This window comes from Daucus carota, chromosome 4 (genome assembly GCF_001625215.2).
Source record: "Daucus carota subsp. sativus chromosome 4, DH1 v3.0, whole genome shotgun sequence".
Lineage (NCBI taxonomy): Eukaryota > Viridiplantae > Streptophyta > Magnoliopsida > Apiales > Apiaceae > Daucus > Daucus carota.
Genome location: NC_030384.2, coordinates 48982215 through 49000168, shown reverse-complemented (window position 1 = coordinate 49000168; position 17954 = coordinate 48982215). Strand labels below are relative to the sequence as shown.

General features: G+C 33.3%; 3 protein-coding genes and 1 non-coding gene across 5 annotated transcripts; 2 read left to right on the top strand and 2 right to left on the bottom strand.

The window, feature by feature from the left end:
• LOC108217514 (transcription factor MYB30) lies at positions 1–1140 on the top strand. Its single transcript, XM_017390342.1, has 3 exons — positions 1–124; positions 221–350; positions 624–1140. The coding sequence occupies exons 1-3, from the start codon at positions 1–3 to the stop codon at positions 1138–1140; spliced, it is 771 nt and encodes a 256-aa protein (XP_017245831.1).
• Positions 1141–6084: 4944 nt separating this feature from the next.
• Positions 6085–14966, bottom strand: LOC108216361 (putative F-box protein At1g49610). Of its 2 annotated transcripts, none has more exons than XM_017389113.2 (4): positions 14821–14966; positions 7685–8652; positions 6653–6832; positions 6085–6569 (listed from the first exon to the last, which is right to left on the bottom strand). In XM_017389113.2, the coding sequence occupies exons 2-4, from the start codon at positions 8645–8647 to the stop codon at positions 6213–6215; spliced, it is 1500 nt and encodes a 499-aa protein (XP_017244602.1). In that variant the 5' UTR covers positions 8648–8652; positions 14821–14966; the 3' UTR covers positions 6085–6212. The 2 variants fall into 2 exon arrangements, with proteins under 2 accessions (XP_017244602.1, XP_017244603.1); XM_017389114.2 differs by having other exon boundaries at positions 14830–14946.
• A 1241-nt stretch (positions 14967–16207) lies between these two features.
• On the bottom strand, positions 16208–17387 carry LOC108217513 (F-box protein CPR1). Its single transcript, XM_017390341.2, has one exon. It carries the CDS (start codon positions 17343–17345, stop codon positions 16410–16412), a length of 936 nt encoding a protein of 311 aa, XP_017245830.2. The 5' UTR covers positions 17346–17387; the 3' UTR covers positions 16208–16409.
• A 165-nt stretch (positions 17388–17552) lies between these two features.
• TRNAD-GUC (transfer RNA aspartic acid (anticodon GUC)) lies at positions 17553–17624 on the top strand. Its single transcript has one exon. It is a non-coding gene; the product is annotated as a tRNA-Asp (tRNA).
• Positions 17625–17954: the final 330 nt, after the last annotated feature.

Genomic DNA, 17954 nt, shown 5'->3' with positions numbered 1-17954 from the left:
ATGGTAAGGCCACCCGTTGTTGCTGCAAAGAAAGGACAGTGGACTCCAGATGAAGACATCAAGTTGGTGATTTACGTTCAGGAGCATGGAGCAAGCAACTGGAGTCTTGTCCCTGAAAATGCTGGTATATGTATATAATTCTTTTAAATAATTTATGTGTCATGATTTATTTTTATATAAACAGATCAGTTTTGTAAAAATATATTGTATGATTCAATAGGATTGAAGAGGAGCGGAAAAAGCTGCAGACTAAGATGGGTGAATCATCTTCGTCCGGGTATTAAAGTAGGAAAATTTACTCATGAAGAAGAGCTAATAATTAAACATCATCATGCTCTGCTTGGCAACCGGTATAGCCACTGGACCGCTAGTTTCTACGTCTTTTAAAGAGACAATCAAAAATAAAATTTATTGATATGTGTGTTTTTAATATAAAAATTGAAAATCACTAATTAAAATGTCAAACAAGATTTTAATTTTTTTAAGAGATGTAATTACTTCAAAATATTATTGTAAATAATAATAATAATGAATTTTGATTTCAATGTTATTCTTTGTTTAAATGTATGTTCCATTAATTTAATAGAAATAAAATTGCTAAATTTATTCGATTTCATGTGCAGATGGGCAGCTATAGCCGCACACCTGACTGGTAGGACGGACAATGACGTGAAAAACTACTGGTATACCCATATGAAAAAGAAGCTGGATAAAGTTGATGGCCCTGTTGATGAACCAACAAAGAACCCAGTTGCTCCTCCTTCCACCTTGGCTCTTGTTGCCGCTCCTCCTGCCGTGGCTCCTACTCTTCCTCCTACCCTGGATCCTGCTGTCGCTCCTACCGTGGCTTCTGTTGCTCCTCCTACCCTGGCTCCTGCTGCGGCTCCTCCTACCGTGACTCATGCTGTGACTATTCCTGTCGTGACTCATGCTGCGACTCCTGTTTTTGCACATAGATGTGTTCTTCCAACCCCGACTTTTGCTCATGCTTCTGTTTTTGCACCAGACCGCGCAGTTTTTGACAACCCGCTCACCGCTCCGACTTCTAGTTTTGCGTCAGGACGTGCAATTTTGGACTATTCGTTCACTGCTCCGGCTCCTGCTCCAAATTTTGTACGAGGACGTGAGGGTTTTAACTAACAGCCCGATATTTTTATTCCTTTTTGTCATGATCAGATCTCTTTCGGCCCTTTTTCAAATTAATGATAGTTTCGATATCTGAATTTTCGGTCTTATTTGCTTGACGTGTGTTGAGCTTACATTGTTTGAATTTCAATAAGTTCAGTTTCAAGTTTTTGTTGGTGGTTGTGTGGATTTACTTTGAATTTTTTATTAGCGTTTAATTTGTATTGTCCTCAGTCAAGTTGGATTTTTCCTATTATCTTTCTATCAATGTAATGGACTAAACATTGAAGTGGGGTTCTTGTGATTTATGCTGAATTTATGTTGTTTTTTTGTTCTTGCTCATTCCTTTATAATCAAATAAAATAAATCTTGAATTTGTGTTTATTTCTCAAGTAAATCTCTTTTCAAAGGGGACATTGTTAAGTAGCATGTCAAATTTTATTCATATCTTTCAACTAACAAAGAAAGTAAGATTTCTAGAAAATGTTGTATATTTATGATAACTTTACAGTATTATTTTAAATTATGTATAAAAATGACATACAACTTTTAATTTAACACCTTATCTTATATAGTTCAGATTTAGTTATGCTTAGGTCTATAGTTGAGACAATTAACGATATATGTTCTAATTCTAATTGTTCTAAAAGAAAATTGTTATCAACCTAATATCATAAAGGAAGACAAACATATTTATATATTAGAATAAATTCATCAATGCAGACGAAGCGTACCTAGACATAGGTTAGATGTGTCTTTTACTTTGACCATGGGACACAAAAATTTTCTAGTTAAATTAGTGTTCTTTAAATAAAATAATTTTGAAAAAAATTCAAATTATCTACGCAAAATAATAAAATTATTCATTTGTTTTTATATAATTATGATTTTTTTTCGAAACTCAAATTATCTCATCAATGACTCTACACATTTTTAGATGTTGTTGTTCTTAGTAATTACATTAAACTCAAAATATCTTTAGATCTAATTCTAGGGTATTCATAATTAACCTAATAATATCAAAAATTTGATTAGTTACCGACATCAATAAATCAAATATGGATATATAAATCATAAGATGTTATAAGTCTTTGTGCATGACCTGATCTTTGAGTTCAGTTTGTCAAAGTACTACATATATGTAAATCTTTTAATAACTTGCTTGTATAGCAGAAAACAACTAAAAAGACCTAGGAAATATAAGTCATAGATAATGATCATACAATACAGAATAAATTTTTTCATATTGGAGAGGTTCATACATCTCTTGACACATATGTATATATACTTTTATGAATTTAGTATACGTGTTATATATATGCTAGGTTAAAGACATCTATCAGCATATTATAAAATATATTTCTTCAGACACGCGGACTATATGTTTATTATATATATTATAAGATATAGGTCTAAGTTGGAATAGCAATCATATATGTTTATATTTTTATGAAATTAAAATTATGTTGTACGGATTAGGTTATATCACATTTTATTTCAACTTTTGATAAACATACTAACTCATCATTTATTTTTGTTAAATAAAAATATAATTTATTACTCCCTCCGTCCTTTTTTAGTTCTCACAATTATATTTTTGTTAATCAAATTGACTAGCTTTTGACCAAAGATTATAAGTCACTCTTTCATTATTTTTAAAAACTGAAAATTACATCTTAATAGATTAAATTTTATTTCCGGTGACATATTTTTTTTATTTTTTCAATTGATAAAATATTAATAAATTTTAGTTGACAGGCACAAAACGGAGAGAGTAATTCAGGTATAACATTAGAAACTTGGTATAATCATTTCATATATGCATATTTCAATATATTAATAATTATCCAAAGAAATAAGATGGATATGAAATTATATACAATACATTAATTTCAACTTCATATTTTTTCATTTGATGGTTATATATTTAAATATCCTTTGAAATTACACACACATGTAGTCAATTAAGATGTTAAAATAATTTTTAACAAAAACAAAATTTGATTTTGATTGAAACTACCAATACAAAAGTACAAAACAAAGACAATTTTTTAAAACTTTATTAATATTATAAATTCTCATACATATAAAAAATTATTTCATATTAAATTTTTTAATACAATAATGCTAAATTAATAAATATTTATTTTAAGATAAAATTCATAACTACTGTATGATAATTAATATTATAAGATATTATTAGCTACATCTTATATTGTATCTCATTTCAGTTTTTTTTAATAATTATTATTTATTTGCTATATAGTCTACTAGCGATTATTAGATTTTTCATAGTATGGATTAGTATTAAATCATTTTCTCGTTATATAAATATTATTAAGTTATCTTTTAAATATTTTTTTGAAACGCAAGTTATCTTTTAAATATATAAATATATCTTTACATGAACTTATAATAAAAATTTTAATAGCTATTGTAATAACTTATTATATTATACATAAACAGTATTTATATACATATTTTCATATTTATTTTAAAATTTTATTTTAGTGTTATAATCATGAAAATTATTTTATAAAATTATATTAAATCTAGGTACCTCCTTATATCTATTTTGTTTTTTTACATATAATCCAACTATATTTATTAAATTTAATAAACTACGGTTGTTCAAATCTTTATATTTAAAAATAACAAAAATCTTATTAAAAAGGTTATGATCCAACAAAATTCGTCATTTAATTTATTCAATCTTATAAAATTAATAAATATTGGAATATATTCAAAAAAAATTGATTTATCCATCTCTACAAAATATTAAAGATTTGAAAAAAATACATATGATTATAATAAATGCTATCAAATTTAATAAAATACATTAATATTTGATGGAAAGAGAATTGAAAATTTTTATTAATTGTCTTTGGTTTGCTACTAAAAATTTAAATCAAATACGACCAATTATACTGGTGCAATATTAAGATTTTTTGAAATAGAAAACCTATGGTTCACATAAATGGAGACTTTAATTTTCCGGATAAGTTTAGAAGACATATACATTTTGTAGTAATTTATATGTCTCTATAGAGTGCGGAAAGACTCAAGAGATTGTTGCCATAGCTGAGACATGCCTTGTGCCTTATGCTAAAGTTTCTAGCTCTGCTTAGAATGACCAAAGAATTATGGAGACTAATTAGCCTATTGTGACAATAAGTGAAGAAAAGTTTTCACTCCGACAAGATGTATGTAATTAATGCAGTAATGCATTTATGTTGACAACGAAATCTCGTCCCCGACATCCACTGAGAAATGGCTGCTTCAGTTTCCTCCTGCTAGTACTCTCTCCGTCTCCTTTTATCCTCTTTTACATGTTCTCATTTAATTTTCGCCAGTCAAATTGACCAAATTTTGAGTAAACATTACAAATTATCTCTTCATTATTTTCGAAATCTGAAAGTTGCATATTAAAATATATTAAATATATATATATATTTTCTAATGATATAATTTTTGTTATTTTTTGAATTATATGATATATGTAAAATTTCAATCAAAATATAGTCGGGTCAAAACATGTAAAAGGGACAATATAAAAGGAACGGAGGAAGTATTACACCTACAGCTCAACGTTGATAGATGCCAAGTGTTGTGAAGATTTATTACTAAGCTAATATTCTTTCTTTTAATTTCAAGTTTTAGTTTCAAGCTATAGTTATTGGATATCTATCGATTTACTTTTAATTTATTGTTGGTTGAATTTGTATTCCTCAAATTGAAATTTATTATTAATATATAAACAAAATTATATTTTATAATGGATTATTTTTTGTTATGTACATATGGGTTGATTTTTGTAAAAATTCCGAGTCATTTGATCACATAAACATTTTTAAAATTTTCAAAAATAAAAATGTATTATTATCATCATATTTTCAAATCATATTATTATTAATATTATTTTTAAAATAATTATTTTAAATAAACTATCAAATTATTTAGAACTGAGAGCCAAAAAAATAAAAAACCGGCTAAAAAATCTTGAAATATAGCAACTAAATGTTGTTTTTTTAATTTATTATGAATTTACGTGGTTTGTTGTTGGGAGATAGTAGCTATTCTACATTTAATACAATAATTATGAGCAAATTAGTTTGGAGACTTATATATACCTTTATTATTATATATAATTTTATATATTTTGAGCTTATTGATGTCCATATCAAGTTGCCCCATGTCTATATGTAAGTTGTATATAAGTTGTAGATTATTAAGTTTATAACAATAATAATTTAGATATCGAGCTATTAAATTTTGCGGTTTCATCAACCTCATCAATAAAATTCACACATCAAATATTGGGGACATTTTTGAGAAAATAATTCAGGATACCGCTCATTATTTATTTACAAGATATTCAAATATTTATACTAACAAAAAACATATATAATCTATTTTAAATTAAAATATTATACTTTTAATATTTTATCTAATTATAAGTTATGATTAATATAAAAAGAGGAAATATTAGTATCCCATTACCAGCATATTAATTATTCAATCGGCCCCAAATTAATAATTGTTCGAACTTTTACAAGGTGTATAAAATGGTAACACTGTAAAGGAATATTCAAAATATATTTAGGAAATTATAATTTCAAAATACATATGAAAATTTAAAATGAGAATTTCACGGATTCAAGCTCAAAGAATTTCACAGTGGGATTACTCATCAAAGACATTAATTAAAAAATTTCACGTTGTGCTGCGATTCACACCTAGGAAGTTCAAGTTCAGTGAGGAACTAAGAAGTTGTAGCCTTTTTCCGAGGAAAAAACCCCCTGCTTTGTGTCAAATTACCAAGACAAGACAATTCATCAGAGAAGCAATTATATTACCAGAAAAGCCACTTTGCATCACATAGACCAGTGTTTTTAACATGGTCACAAACTGGCATCCGAGTATTCTCTTCCCCTAAAATAATTTATTCAAAGCGACAGATAAAAAACCAGAGCAAGAATTTAAATTAGAATGGAGCTCAAAGTAACAATATAATTATTCTCTAGCGTCACCGCATAAGTAAATCCATTATATGATAAGTCAATAATTGCCAGCTAGTAATCAGATATTTAGGCAAGAACAATTATAGTGCTAGGAGAAGCTTTTCGACAAGTTGACAACAAATTCGAGAGCTTCAGAAGTTCAGCAGACGAAGTAGAGCTGTAGGCATTAAAATTTCTAATGAGTATCTCCATTCTCTCCAAAACAACAGCATTCTCGAGCAAAAACTTCACCAGATGGAGAGAACAATTTGATATGCGAGCTCCGGATATACGAACAGTTCTCAAGTAGTTAGTAAGACAGCTGAAAGAAGGTTCAGTCTCAAAGTAGTGCTCAAAGCCGATTTCAGATTCATCCAACCAATTTTCATCATTCCAACCTTCCCATCGAAAAATATCAGACATTCCAACATGCAGGCTATCCTCCTATGAAACTCGAAGATATCAAAATACAAACACAACTAACTGAAATATTACGTAATACAGCAGTATAGCCAGAGTGCACTTACAGGATGAAAAATTGATGTGCTATCTTCAATCTGAATAGTCAGCATCTCAAGTTGAGGGGAACTTCGCAGCAACCTAGCAATTCCAGGGAGGTGTCGCTTGGTAATTGGCGTCTTGAGCACCAAATGCTTACGAGTGGAGGATGCACAAGTAATGCCGTCTTCCTCCGACATAATCAGCATCTATACAATTTAGAGCAGCCAACAAAATAAGATAGGTGGTACTGAGAGGGGGTAAAGAGCTTAGTGTGTTTTAGATTAAAATGAACGCTGTTGTAGCACATATATAATTTGGCATAACTCACATTTGTTGTTAAAACAGAGACACTGACCAGAAAAGAATTTCACCGGATAATATTCAAGGGGCAAGTTAATATACAGGCAAACCAGAAAGCAACGAGCGGAGGATAATATATATATTACATGTCATTCCCCTAGAAGTCTGAACAAGAGTCTATTAACTTGCTACAGAGTACAATTTTTCCATTGCAACTAAGAATGACCAAGATCAACAAAGTGATTGAGAGTACCCCGACTTATGCCTTACTGAAATAAGAAAACCACATATAACATTTAAATATAGATCTTGGCGTAGAACTTCTTACTACAAGACTCCTAGCTCCTTTCAACAACATAATTTATTAAAGATTCAAAACAACATTGGGGCAGGTTAGAACCTCAGTACAGAAAGCATTATCATTTTGTAAGTACTAATCTCCGCAGTTTTTATGCATCTTATGTTGGCAAACACTTCCACCCAGGACAAACAAAATCCAGGATTGGAACGATCATATATTCTTTGGAAGAGTAAGTAGTTACATCGGATGTGTTCCTGAACGACTAGGAGTTCTTTGTTATCAATTAACATAAATCAGAACTAGCAAGTCTAAGAGTGATTGCTCAATCAATATTAACTTAATTGGTATCAACAAACAAAATCGCAAGTTTAGAGAGGGATGCGCTAAATTTAATTACTAAGCTGTAATAATGAAGAAAATTTTCATATTTGGATTGTAGAAGGGATCTCAAACATACCATGATACACCAACTGGAAATGGTAAAAGTACTTGCTTGGTGTAAACTTTCAAGCAGAGATCCAATATAGTAGTGATCACTGCATATGTCAAGAGTGGCCTCAACAACAGACGATACATTTTTCAGATCTACTTGGCCATGCAATCCTGATATAGTTAGTGACTTCAGATTGGGGCCAGAAATTTCCACCTTAGCAGAATCATTTCCAAGTGTGACCATCAGTTTTGTAAGACAAGCATACGTGCAGTTCAATTTATGTAAACCACAACACTGAATCAAAGACAAGCTCTCCAGCGACGGACAACCAGATAAAATTCCCTCCATCATTTTGTCATCCAACATGATAGTGGTAAAAGATAAACTTTTGAGTGCTTTCAAGTGAACCTGCTCTGGTTTCCTCAAACTAATGTTGACTAAATTCATCTCTATAATAGAGTCACTTGTGAAAACAGCATCCGGTAGGTCATAGTCAAATCTACTACTTGATGCACCATGTGCAAATATGCCCAAATCAAGAAACTTAACTTTCTTTGTCAGTGCAAAGTAGATCCATGAATCAATGGCAGAAGCAAGCTTCGGATTCAAGGGCTTCTTGTCCTTGCGAGGCTTAAAGCCATTCGGTGAAAAGTATAAGTAGGATCCAAACTTGAGAGAGAACTTAAAAATAGCAGGGCAGTCATGGCGAATTAACGCATGAGGCACAAAAACTGTGAACCACTTACTGTGACAGGACTTGGGATAATTTAAGTAGGAACGTCCATCAAAATTAAGAGTCTGAAGAGAAGTCCAGAGGTTTCCAAATCTACGCAGCAGGACAGTTTTGACTGCATCTTCCATCGGCAAGAAGGACAGGATGTGTACGAGTATGGAATCAGGCAAATTGCTAAGCCTATCCTCCTGGTCATTCTCTGAAACTTTTTGCTTCTTCTTACTAGCCTCAAAAATTTCTTCAATGCTCCTCATTGTTTCTGCTCAGATAAAGAAATCAATATAAAATGCCAAGTTATATACAAATTGTATAAAACAAACATGTAGCAAATGGTTCCACAGTCCATATATAAGCTTTCCTTGTATTAATATCCTTTCCCATACCAAACATGATATTTAAAAAAATATAAATATCTTTCGTGACCCAGAATTTGTCAGGTATATACATACAAACACAATTACCTCTGGATTACTTATACAGGCATTCATTGTATGTGAGGCTATAAGCGTGAAACTTAAAAATCAAGCTTATCGATCAGCAATATTTTCATTTCTCCAGGACTAAGATCAAGTACCAAGACATCTTTCTTAACCTAATCACCTTTAAGACTTGAAATGAAATTCAGACCACACACACATATTAAACAATAAATTAATCTAAATAATGTGGTCTGATTCTATCCCTAACCAACTGAGTACAATGAACATCTTTCAAATCAAAACTTTAGCCTTAAAACAAATTCACACACAAATAAAGAAAATAGAATTAACCAGAAGGGCAGCAAGCAATTACCATAAAACTTAATAAAGACTTGAACTTCACACAGAATGAACTCAAATTAGCTTCCAAAGATGACCCAATTACATAAAATTTACAACAAAATTAATAAGAAACAGAAATCAAGGAACCAAGTGCAAGACATCTTTTTTAACCTATTCACTATCAAAACTTGAAATGAAATTTACACACACTCACACACACATAACAAACAATCCATCAATCGAAGTAATACGGGTCTGATTCTATCTCTAACCAACAAATTGCAATGACCATCTCTCTGAACAAAACCTCAGCTTTACACACAAAATTTCAATTTCACACACAAATCAAGAAAATCAAATTAAACAAAAGGGCAGCCAGGAATCACCACAAAAGTTGAAAGTTTCTGTGAAATTCTCTCCATTTCATTGAAAAGTAAAACTATACAAACTGTTTACAGTGAATGAAAACTAAAACTCTAAGTACAAAGCTTACAAGTAAAGTCTATTTATAGAGAAAAGCTAACTAACATTTTGGCGGGAACTAACTAACTCATTAACCACACCACTACTTTCTTTCTTGTTCTGTGCTGAGTTGGCAATTGTGAGCTGTTTACAGCTGTCACCAACACCCCCCCTCAAGTTGGCAGGAGAAGAGTTGATCATGCCCAACTTGGATAACAGCTCGTTAAAATGTGGTGAAGGACTAATCTTAGTAAGAACATCAGCAAGCTGATTCTGAGTGGGCAAATAACTTAATTGCAGCAACCCTTCAAGAACCTTATCTCGTGTGAAATGGCAATCAATTTCTATGTGTTTCGTACGCTCATGAAATACAGGGTTCTTTGCTATATGTAAAGCTGACTGATTGTCACAATGGAGCTGAACAGGTTTCAAATCATGTAAACCAAATTCTTCTAGCAACCTGACAGTCCATACTACCTCTGATGCTGCTGAAGCCATTGCCCTATATTCAGCCTCCGAAGAAGACCGTGAAACAGTAGACTGTTTCTTTGATTTCCAAGCCACAGGTGAATTGCCAAGAAGTAACACATAACCAGTAACAGACCTTCTGGAATCTGGACAGGAAGCCCAGTCAGAATCAGAAAAGGCCTGAAGAGATATAGAATCTGAGGCCTTTAAGATTATGCCCTGGCCTACTGTGTGATTGAGGTATCTGAGAGTATGTAACAATGCATCATAATGAGGAACCTTGGGAGACTGTAGAAACTGACTCAATGTCTGTACAGTGTAGCTCAAATCAGGCCTAGTGTTGGTCAAAAAATTTAACTTGCCAACAAGAGACCTGTATAATTCTGGATTATCAAACAAGGGGCCATCATCTGCAGTCAGCTTTTGGTCCAGTGGTAATGGAGTCAAAGCTTTTCTTGACAATTCTTCAGGCTTGACTATAGACAATATATCTCTTGTGTATTTATTCTGGCTGAGAACAGTGCCCTGTGGTACATAAGATACCTCAATTCCCAGAAAATAATGCATAATACCCAAGTCTTTAATAGTGAACTTTGCATGAAGATGTCTTTTAAGGGCATCAATTTTAGCTGTATTATTTCCAGTCACCAAGATGTCATCTACATAGACAGCCACAATAGTAATATCATGCTGTTCTTTGCAAATGAATAAGCTGTAATCAAGTTTAGACTGAGAAAAACCTTGTTCTATCAACTCTTCCACCAAAGTATCATTCCACTCTCTAGAAGCCTGTTTTAAGCCATAAATTGACTTATCAAGCTTACAAACCTGATTAGCAGAGTGAGCAATTCCCTCTGGGACTTTCATATATACTTCCTCCTTTAGAGTACCATGGAGAAAGGCATTATTTACATCCAGCTGAAATAGTGACCAATTTTTGTGTGCAGCCAAAGCTATCAAGCATCTTACTGTGTTCATCTTAATGACAGGAGAAAATGTCTCTTGATAGTCTATGCCATATTTCTGTGTAAAACCCTTGGCCACTAATCTAGCCTTGCACCTGTCTAAAGAACCATCTGGTTTCAATTTAACTTTGAAAACCCATCTGCAACCAATAGCTTTCTTTCCCTTAGGTAATTCAGTTAAAGTCCAGGTTTTGTTGTCCTGCAGGGCTTGAATCTCTTTATTCATGGCTTCTACCCACAATGGTTCTGCAGAAGCCTCCAAGTAAGAACTTGGTTCAGATATGTTAACAATATTGTTAACAAACTTATGATGACTTGATGGTAAGGCAGAATTTGAAACCAAATTACACCAATGATCTGCTGTAGTAGTCTGGGAAGTAAGACAGTGATAATCTTGCAAATATGCAGGTGGATTTCTGATTCTGGATGACTGTCTAACTGGCAACTGAGTACTGAGATCAACAGATTCTGAACCAGCAGAAGAAATTGGACTAGAAACATGACCAGTGTCTACTGAAGATGAATTATGTGGTTGTGTATCATGAAACTCAGGTGGTGTATCAGGTGTGTGACTAACCATAGGAGACACATAATCAGAATCTGTCACAGAAGTAGTAACAGGCAAGTAGATGGCATTCTGATAAGAATTTGTATTGCCTGACTGAATCATATGAAAGGGATAGTGAGTTTCAAAGAAAGTGACATCTCTTGAAACTATAACTTCCTTTTTAACCAAATCAAGAATTTTATAACCTTTCTGATGTACAGGATAACCAAGAAACACAGCTGGTGAGGCTCTATTGTCAAATTTAGATCTGTGAACTTTTGAGGTGGACACAAAACACAGACAACCAAAACATTTCAGGTCTGACAAGTCTGGTACCAGCTCATAAAGCTTATGATAAGGGCTGTCATATCCAATACTCTTCAAAGGCATCCTATTTATCAAATAAGTTGCACACAAAACACAATCTCCCCAATACTTGGCAGGAACCCTTGACTGAGTATACAAACATCTAGCAGTTTCCAACAAGTGTCTGTGTTTCCTCTCCACAACACCATTCTGTTGTGGAGTGTAGGAACAAGTAGTCTGATTAACTATCCCTTCTCTTAAGTACAACTCCTTAATCTTTCCAGCAGTCAACTCTAGAGCATTATCAGATCTTATGCAAAGTATACTGGTTTTAAACTGATTTTTGACATGTTGAATAAAATTTTCAAGTATAGCACATACATCAGACTTATGCTTAAGAAGATGTACCCAAGTAAAACGACTGTAATCATCAACAATGGTAAGAAACTGATTACATCCAGTATATGTCTTGACCTTATAAGGTCCCCAAACATCAATATGAATGAGCTGAAAACAAGCAGAAGTTTTAATACTACTAGAAGGAAAGGAATTTCTAGTTTGCTTAGAAACAGGACACACTTGACAAATATGTTTATCAACAAAAGATTTGAGATTACAATTAGGAAGAATCAACTTCATTTGAGAAAATGGCAAGTGTCCAAGTCTCACATGCCACAGACTTGCAGACTCAGGTCCTCTGGTATTGAGACAGGCTTGTTGATGTGGAACACCAATCTCTGCAGTATGAGAGCTAGTAGTATCCACACTATACAAGCCATTATGCAATTTACCAAGAAGAATTGGAGGACCTTTCTGAGAATGGTCCTGAATAAAACAAGATTCAGAAGTGAAGATCAACTGACAATTAAGATCAAGACACAACTTGTGTGTGGAGATGAGTTTGAAATGAAAGCTAGGAACCATAAGCACATTTTTCAACAAAATATTGTCATGCAGCAGAACAGTGCCAATATGAGTAACAGTAGCAGTTCTACCATCAGGAACAGTAATAGTGTTTTCAGTGCTTGTCATAGTAGTGTAACTGTGGAAATCATCTAGACAATTGGTGATGTGATCTGTAGCTCCACTATCTAACAACCAATTAGAGTTTGAACAGGAGAGTAAACAGGTTTTACCTGTGAGAAGAGCAGTATGAGGAATCTCAGTTTTGTCATCAGTGCTGTCACCAACACTCTGTCTGCCTAGCATATTCATGAGCTGATTGTACTGTTCCTGAGAAATGTTACTAGCATCCAAGTCATTGTCACCATCAGAAGGCTCAGAGTTTCCAGCATGGGCCATAGCCACCATTCTTGGTTCTTTTGGCTTGAAATTTGGTGGATATCCATGAATCTTAAAGCAGCGTTCAATGCTGTGACCAGGTACCTTGCAATTAGTACAATAGTAATTAGCTCCAGGCTTAGAACCAAACTTCTTGTTGCCAAAACTGCCAGCATTTGCATTGTTCTTGTTGTTGCCAAAACCTGTAGCATCATTCCTTCTGAAACCAGTAGCATTTGGCCTTTTGTTATCAGCTATGAAGGCCAAAGCCTCAGTGTGTGTGGTGGATTGAGAAATTGCCTTGTGACGTTCCTCTTGAGCAAAGAGCCTGTATGCAGCAGATACATTTGGCAGTGGATGCATCATCAACACATTTGCCCTAATTGCAGCAAAATTATCATTCAGCTTCATCATGAACTGAATTAGCTTCTGATTCTGTTGTCTCTCCTGGACTCGTAAAGTCAGATTACAAGTGCACAATTGACAGATACAGATTGGAAGTGGATCTGCATCTGCAAGACTGTCCCAAACTGTCTTCATTGCAGTGAAGAACTCAGATACTGATTGATTTCCTTGCACAATTTCAGCCAATTTCTGTTCTAGAGAATAGACCTCCGTCATAGAAGCATATCCAAAACGTTCTTCCAAATCAGACCAGATTTCTCTTGCAGTACGCAAGAACAGAACACTTTTAGCAATTGTAGGTTCCAGATTGAACAAAATCCAAGAGATAACCAAATCATTACATCGTGACCAAGGCTCATAATGAGGCGAAGTGGAATCAGGTTTAGGAAGCCTTCCATTGACAAAACCGATCTTATTTTTAGCAGATAACACTAACAGCATAGATCGTTTCCAATTATTGAATCCAGTTCCATCAAACTTAACAGACACTAACTGTGTAGAAGAAGCATCAGACGGATGGATATAGTAGATGCTTGATGGATCATGATTGTTCGCAACAAGTGCAGCCATGTGAGAAACGTAGATGTGAAATGCAAGTAAATTTGATCAAACAGATAACGAGCAAGACGAAGAAACAGTGAATCAACAGTGAGACGAACAAGAATCACAAAATCAAGCAATTACAAGTTGTATAGATCTAGTAATTGACCTAATTATGAGATCGATGAACTAGCGAGTATGAACAAGCTGTGAGGAATGAGTAAACCTGAAAATCTTGAAGGAAAAGTAACAAATCAATGGAGAAAATAGCGAAGAACGAGTGCGGAATCAACGCGGAGTGATCTCACCGCTCTGATACCATGAAAGTTTCTGTGAAATTCTCTCCATTTCATTGAAAAGTAAAACTATACAAACTGTTTACAGTGAATGAAAACTAAAACTCTAAGTACAAAGCTTACAAGTAAAGTCTATTTATAGAGAAAAGCTAACTAACATTTTGGCGGGAACTAACTAACTCATTAACCACACCACTACTTTCTTTCTTGTTCTGTGCTGAGTTGGCAATTGTGAGCTGTTTACAGCTGTCACCAACAAAAGTATTTAAAGACTTAAACTTTACACAGAATGAACTCAAATCCGCTTCCAAGGATGACCCAATTACAAAAAATTCACAACAAAATTAATAAGAATCAGAAATCATGTCATATAGGAGCTAAGTAGCAAGTAATTACCTGACTTACTGTGTAGAATTTGTGTTTATCTTCTTCTTCTTTTACACATCTCCTCTGAAAATCAAAGCTTCTTGAGTGTAACTCTTTAGAAAGAGATATGGGGGTATTTTGTAACAGAGATGTGTATGTGTACGTATGTAAATTGGTTAGTATTAGCCTACTTTTGTGACACGTGTCCCTGAGCTGTACTGCACCTCTCCTCTTTTTTCTTTCTCAATGTATATCTCTTCAACTATTTTATCATTTTCCTATTTTAAAAGTTTCTCTTTCTCTTCTTCTTTTTTTAACGAAAAATGTATTTAATTTAGATTTTAATGTAATGAATAAAAGACTTGTGAATATAATATGCTGCAGATAATTTGATTCTAGTTCTAAGAAATTTGATTGAATAATGTAATTCTTATAAAGCAGACGTAAAATTAATAAGATTTAACTATAAAACTTTATAATTTTATAAATTCCATGATTTTGAATAAATTGCTGAAATTATAAAATATAGTAACAAATTACTCATAATTTTGGATTATATATTACAAAATTCAAAAAGTTCATAATATTTTAACAATTTGAGAGATTTTAAATGATCTTAATTAAATATTACTAAAATTTTAAAGTATTAATTTGATATTGATTTTTTTTTCAAATGATTTTAAATTTTTGTTAAATATATGAAGATTTTAATATTTTTTAATAAATAATTAATTATATCTAAAAACTAAAAAATATTGATAAATCGAAAGTTAATACCAAAAAGATCTTATTTGAATAAACCTACGAATATTGAAATGAATTTTATTAACTTATTATTTTAGCTAACATCATAGATACACGGAGAGATTACTGTTTTAGATTTGGATGATACTGATAGAAAATTACAGAGCAACAAACCCGTGATTAAAGTTTATCCTCTGTTTTTCAGATTTGCAAGACTAGAAGTAAAAATGGAAAACACAAAACTGATCATTCAATACAATTACTAACAAAATCTAAGTACTGGATGCTGGGCCTCTTAACCCTTTCCCAGCCTGTAGTTCTTCCATTGTGCTTGGATGCTCTGCTTTTAACTAGTTTTAACTCAGCTCTCCAGAGCACATATCTAGTTTTAACTGTTATTCTAGAAGGGCACAATGGTGGCATGTTCTGACCGTCTCTGCTCGAATCTCAAACGGATCATTCTCCTCTTCCTTTTCGGTTACACTGGATAGCCCTCGACTTTTGATTCTGAAGCTCCTTGCAAAATGCAAATACCTCTCAAAACAGTTTTGAGTTACTGCAGTCTGATTCAGTAGAAACAAGTCAAAAAAAACTTCTAAAAAGAAAAATAAATAAGAATGACGAGATAATTAATTCAAGCACATGTATGAAGGAACACATTACTCGGAATTCAAGCACATTTATGCAGGAACTCTCTTGACATGATTCATATACTGCAGGTCCCGGGTCTATGTGGAAAGCGTTTGATTCAAGTATCTTAAGAATAGGAAAACATAATTAGGTAAATAAAAACACACACACACACTAGTCTACTATTATTATCTTCTCATGATTGTTCTACCTTGCTCTTCCCCTAGTCTCCACTGCCTTTCGTTTTAGCTGCATTTTGCTGCAGATGCTGCAAAAAGATTTGGCATACCTTCTGGGATGCTACTTCGTCCTTTCAGCAAAACCAGGCTTTCCGTGTAGGTAAAAATACCATAGGTCGCAAAATCACCTGCATTATCCAGATCCTTGATGTCATAACTTTCAGGATCACAAAAAGCAAGCTTGTTATTATTCAGTGGTAATATAATTCTACCATCCTCCCTGAATGTTACATTCTCCAACCAGTATGGAATTTTAACGGTAAATAACTTAGTCCATGACTCCGAAACTCCATACTCTTTCATTACAGAAACACAATAAGACCTTTGTCCCCTCTTCCAATTCATAAATTCAAGTGCAGCTAGAGAATCTCCAAGCACGGTGATGGACAGCTTACGCGTATAATTAGCTATAGAATTTGGAAACATCAGTTTGTTGAAAACTTCTTTACTCATATCAAATGAAACTACCAGATTGTATTTATCTCCTTCCCTATTCACATCTGATGCAATCCAATGAACAGAGCCAAAAGCAAAACACTGATATCCCCAAAAATCTCGAACCAGATGATTTGAAGGAGCAGGATCACTAACACTCCTCCAAGACCGTGTACTCAAAGAATAAATCTCAACTTCTGGTTGTACCATGCAACGAGAAGATATATTTTGCTTATACACAAGTTTCACCACTTTGTGATCGTTTGTCACGTTGCAAACTCCAAAACCAAGAACATAATTACGTGGCTTAGCAGATATAATAAGCGATTTTCGAATTGATGGGTTCCATAAAGAAATACTTCCAGAGGACTCTAAACAGACTAATCCACGACAACTTCCGAAAATTATACAAAAATCGTTTGAGTAATTTCGTTCCGAAGAAATTCTATTATCCAATCGAACCATGTTACTTCGTATCAAAAAAGTTCTATTACGCAATTGAAACATGTATTTTTCTTCATTGATATCAAAATATCTAATCAGATAAGTTTTGTCTTGGTGGCCCTCCGCTGTGAGGACTGATGTTGCATGAAAATTTGAAAACCTAGGCTTCGAGCCCGATTTATACTGGGAGCTTTGCAGTGTGTTAGTTTTGATCATTGCTACTGATTTCAGTTGTAAAATTTCACGTGCTTAATCTAAAGAACAAAACAGGTCGTTGTAGTATAGTGGTAAGTATATCCGCCTGTCACGCGGATGACCCGGGTTCGATCCCCGGCAACGGCGATTTTTTTGCTTTTTCCCTTCTATAAACTCTAAGATAGATGGGCCTTTAACTGGGCTACCCGCTACACCATAAAACTCATCCTACTATGGGCTATTTGTTCGTTTCTCTAGTGGGCCTTCATCTTCAAATAAGCTGGAGGCTTTTCATTCCGAACCCGAACAAATTTTTTCATTTTTCTCAATGCAACAATTCTCAATTTCATCTTGTCTGTCTTTATAATCTTTTCTGCTACCGAAATTTTTGATTATAGATGGCTGAAAAAGACGAGCAAACGATCCGCATAAAGTAAAACATGATATTATATACTCCCTCCGTTTCAATCTACATAT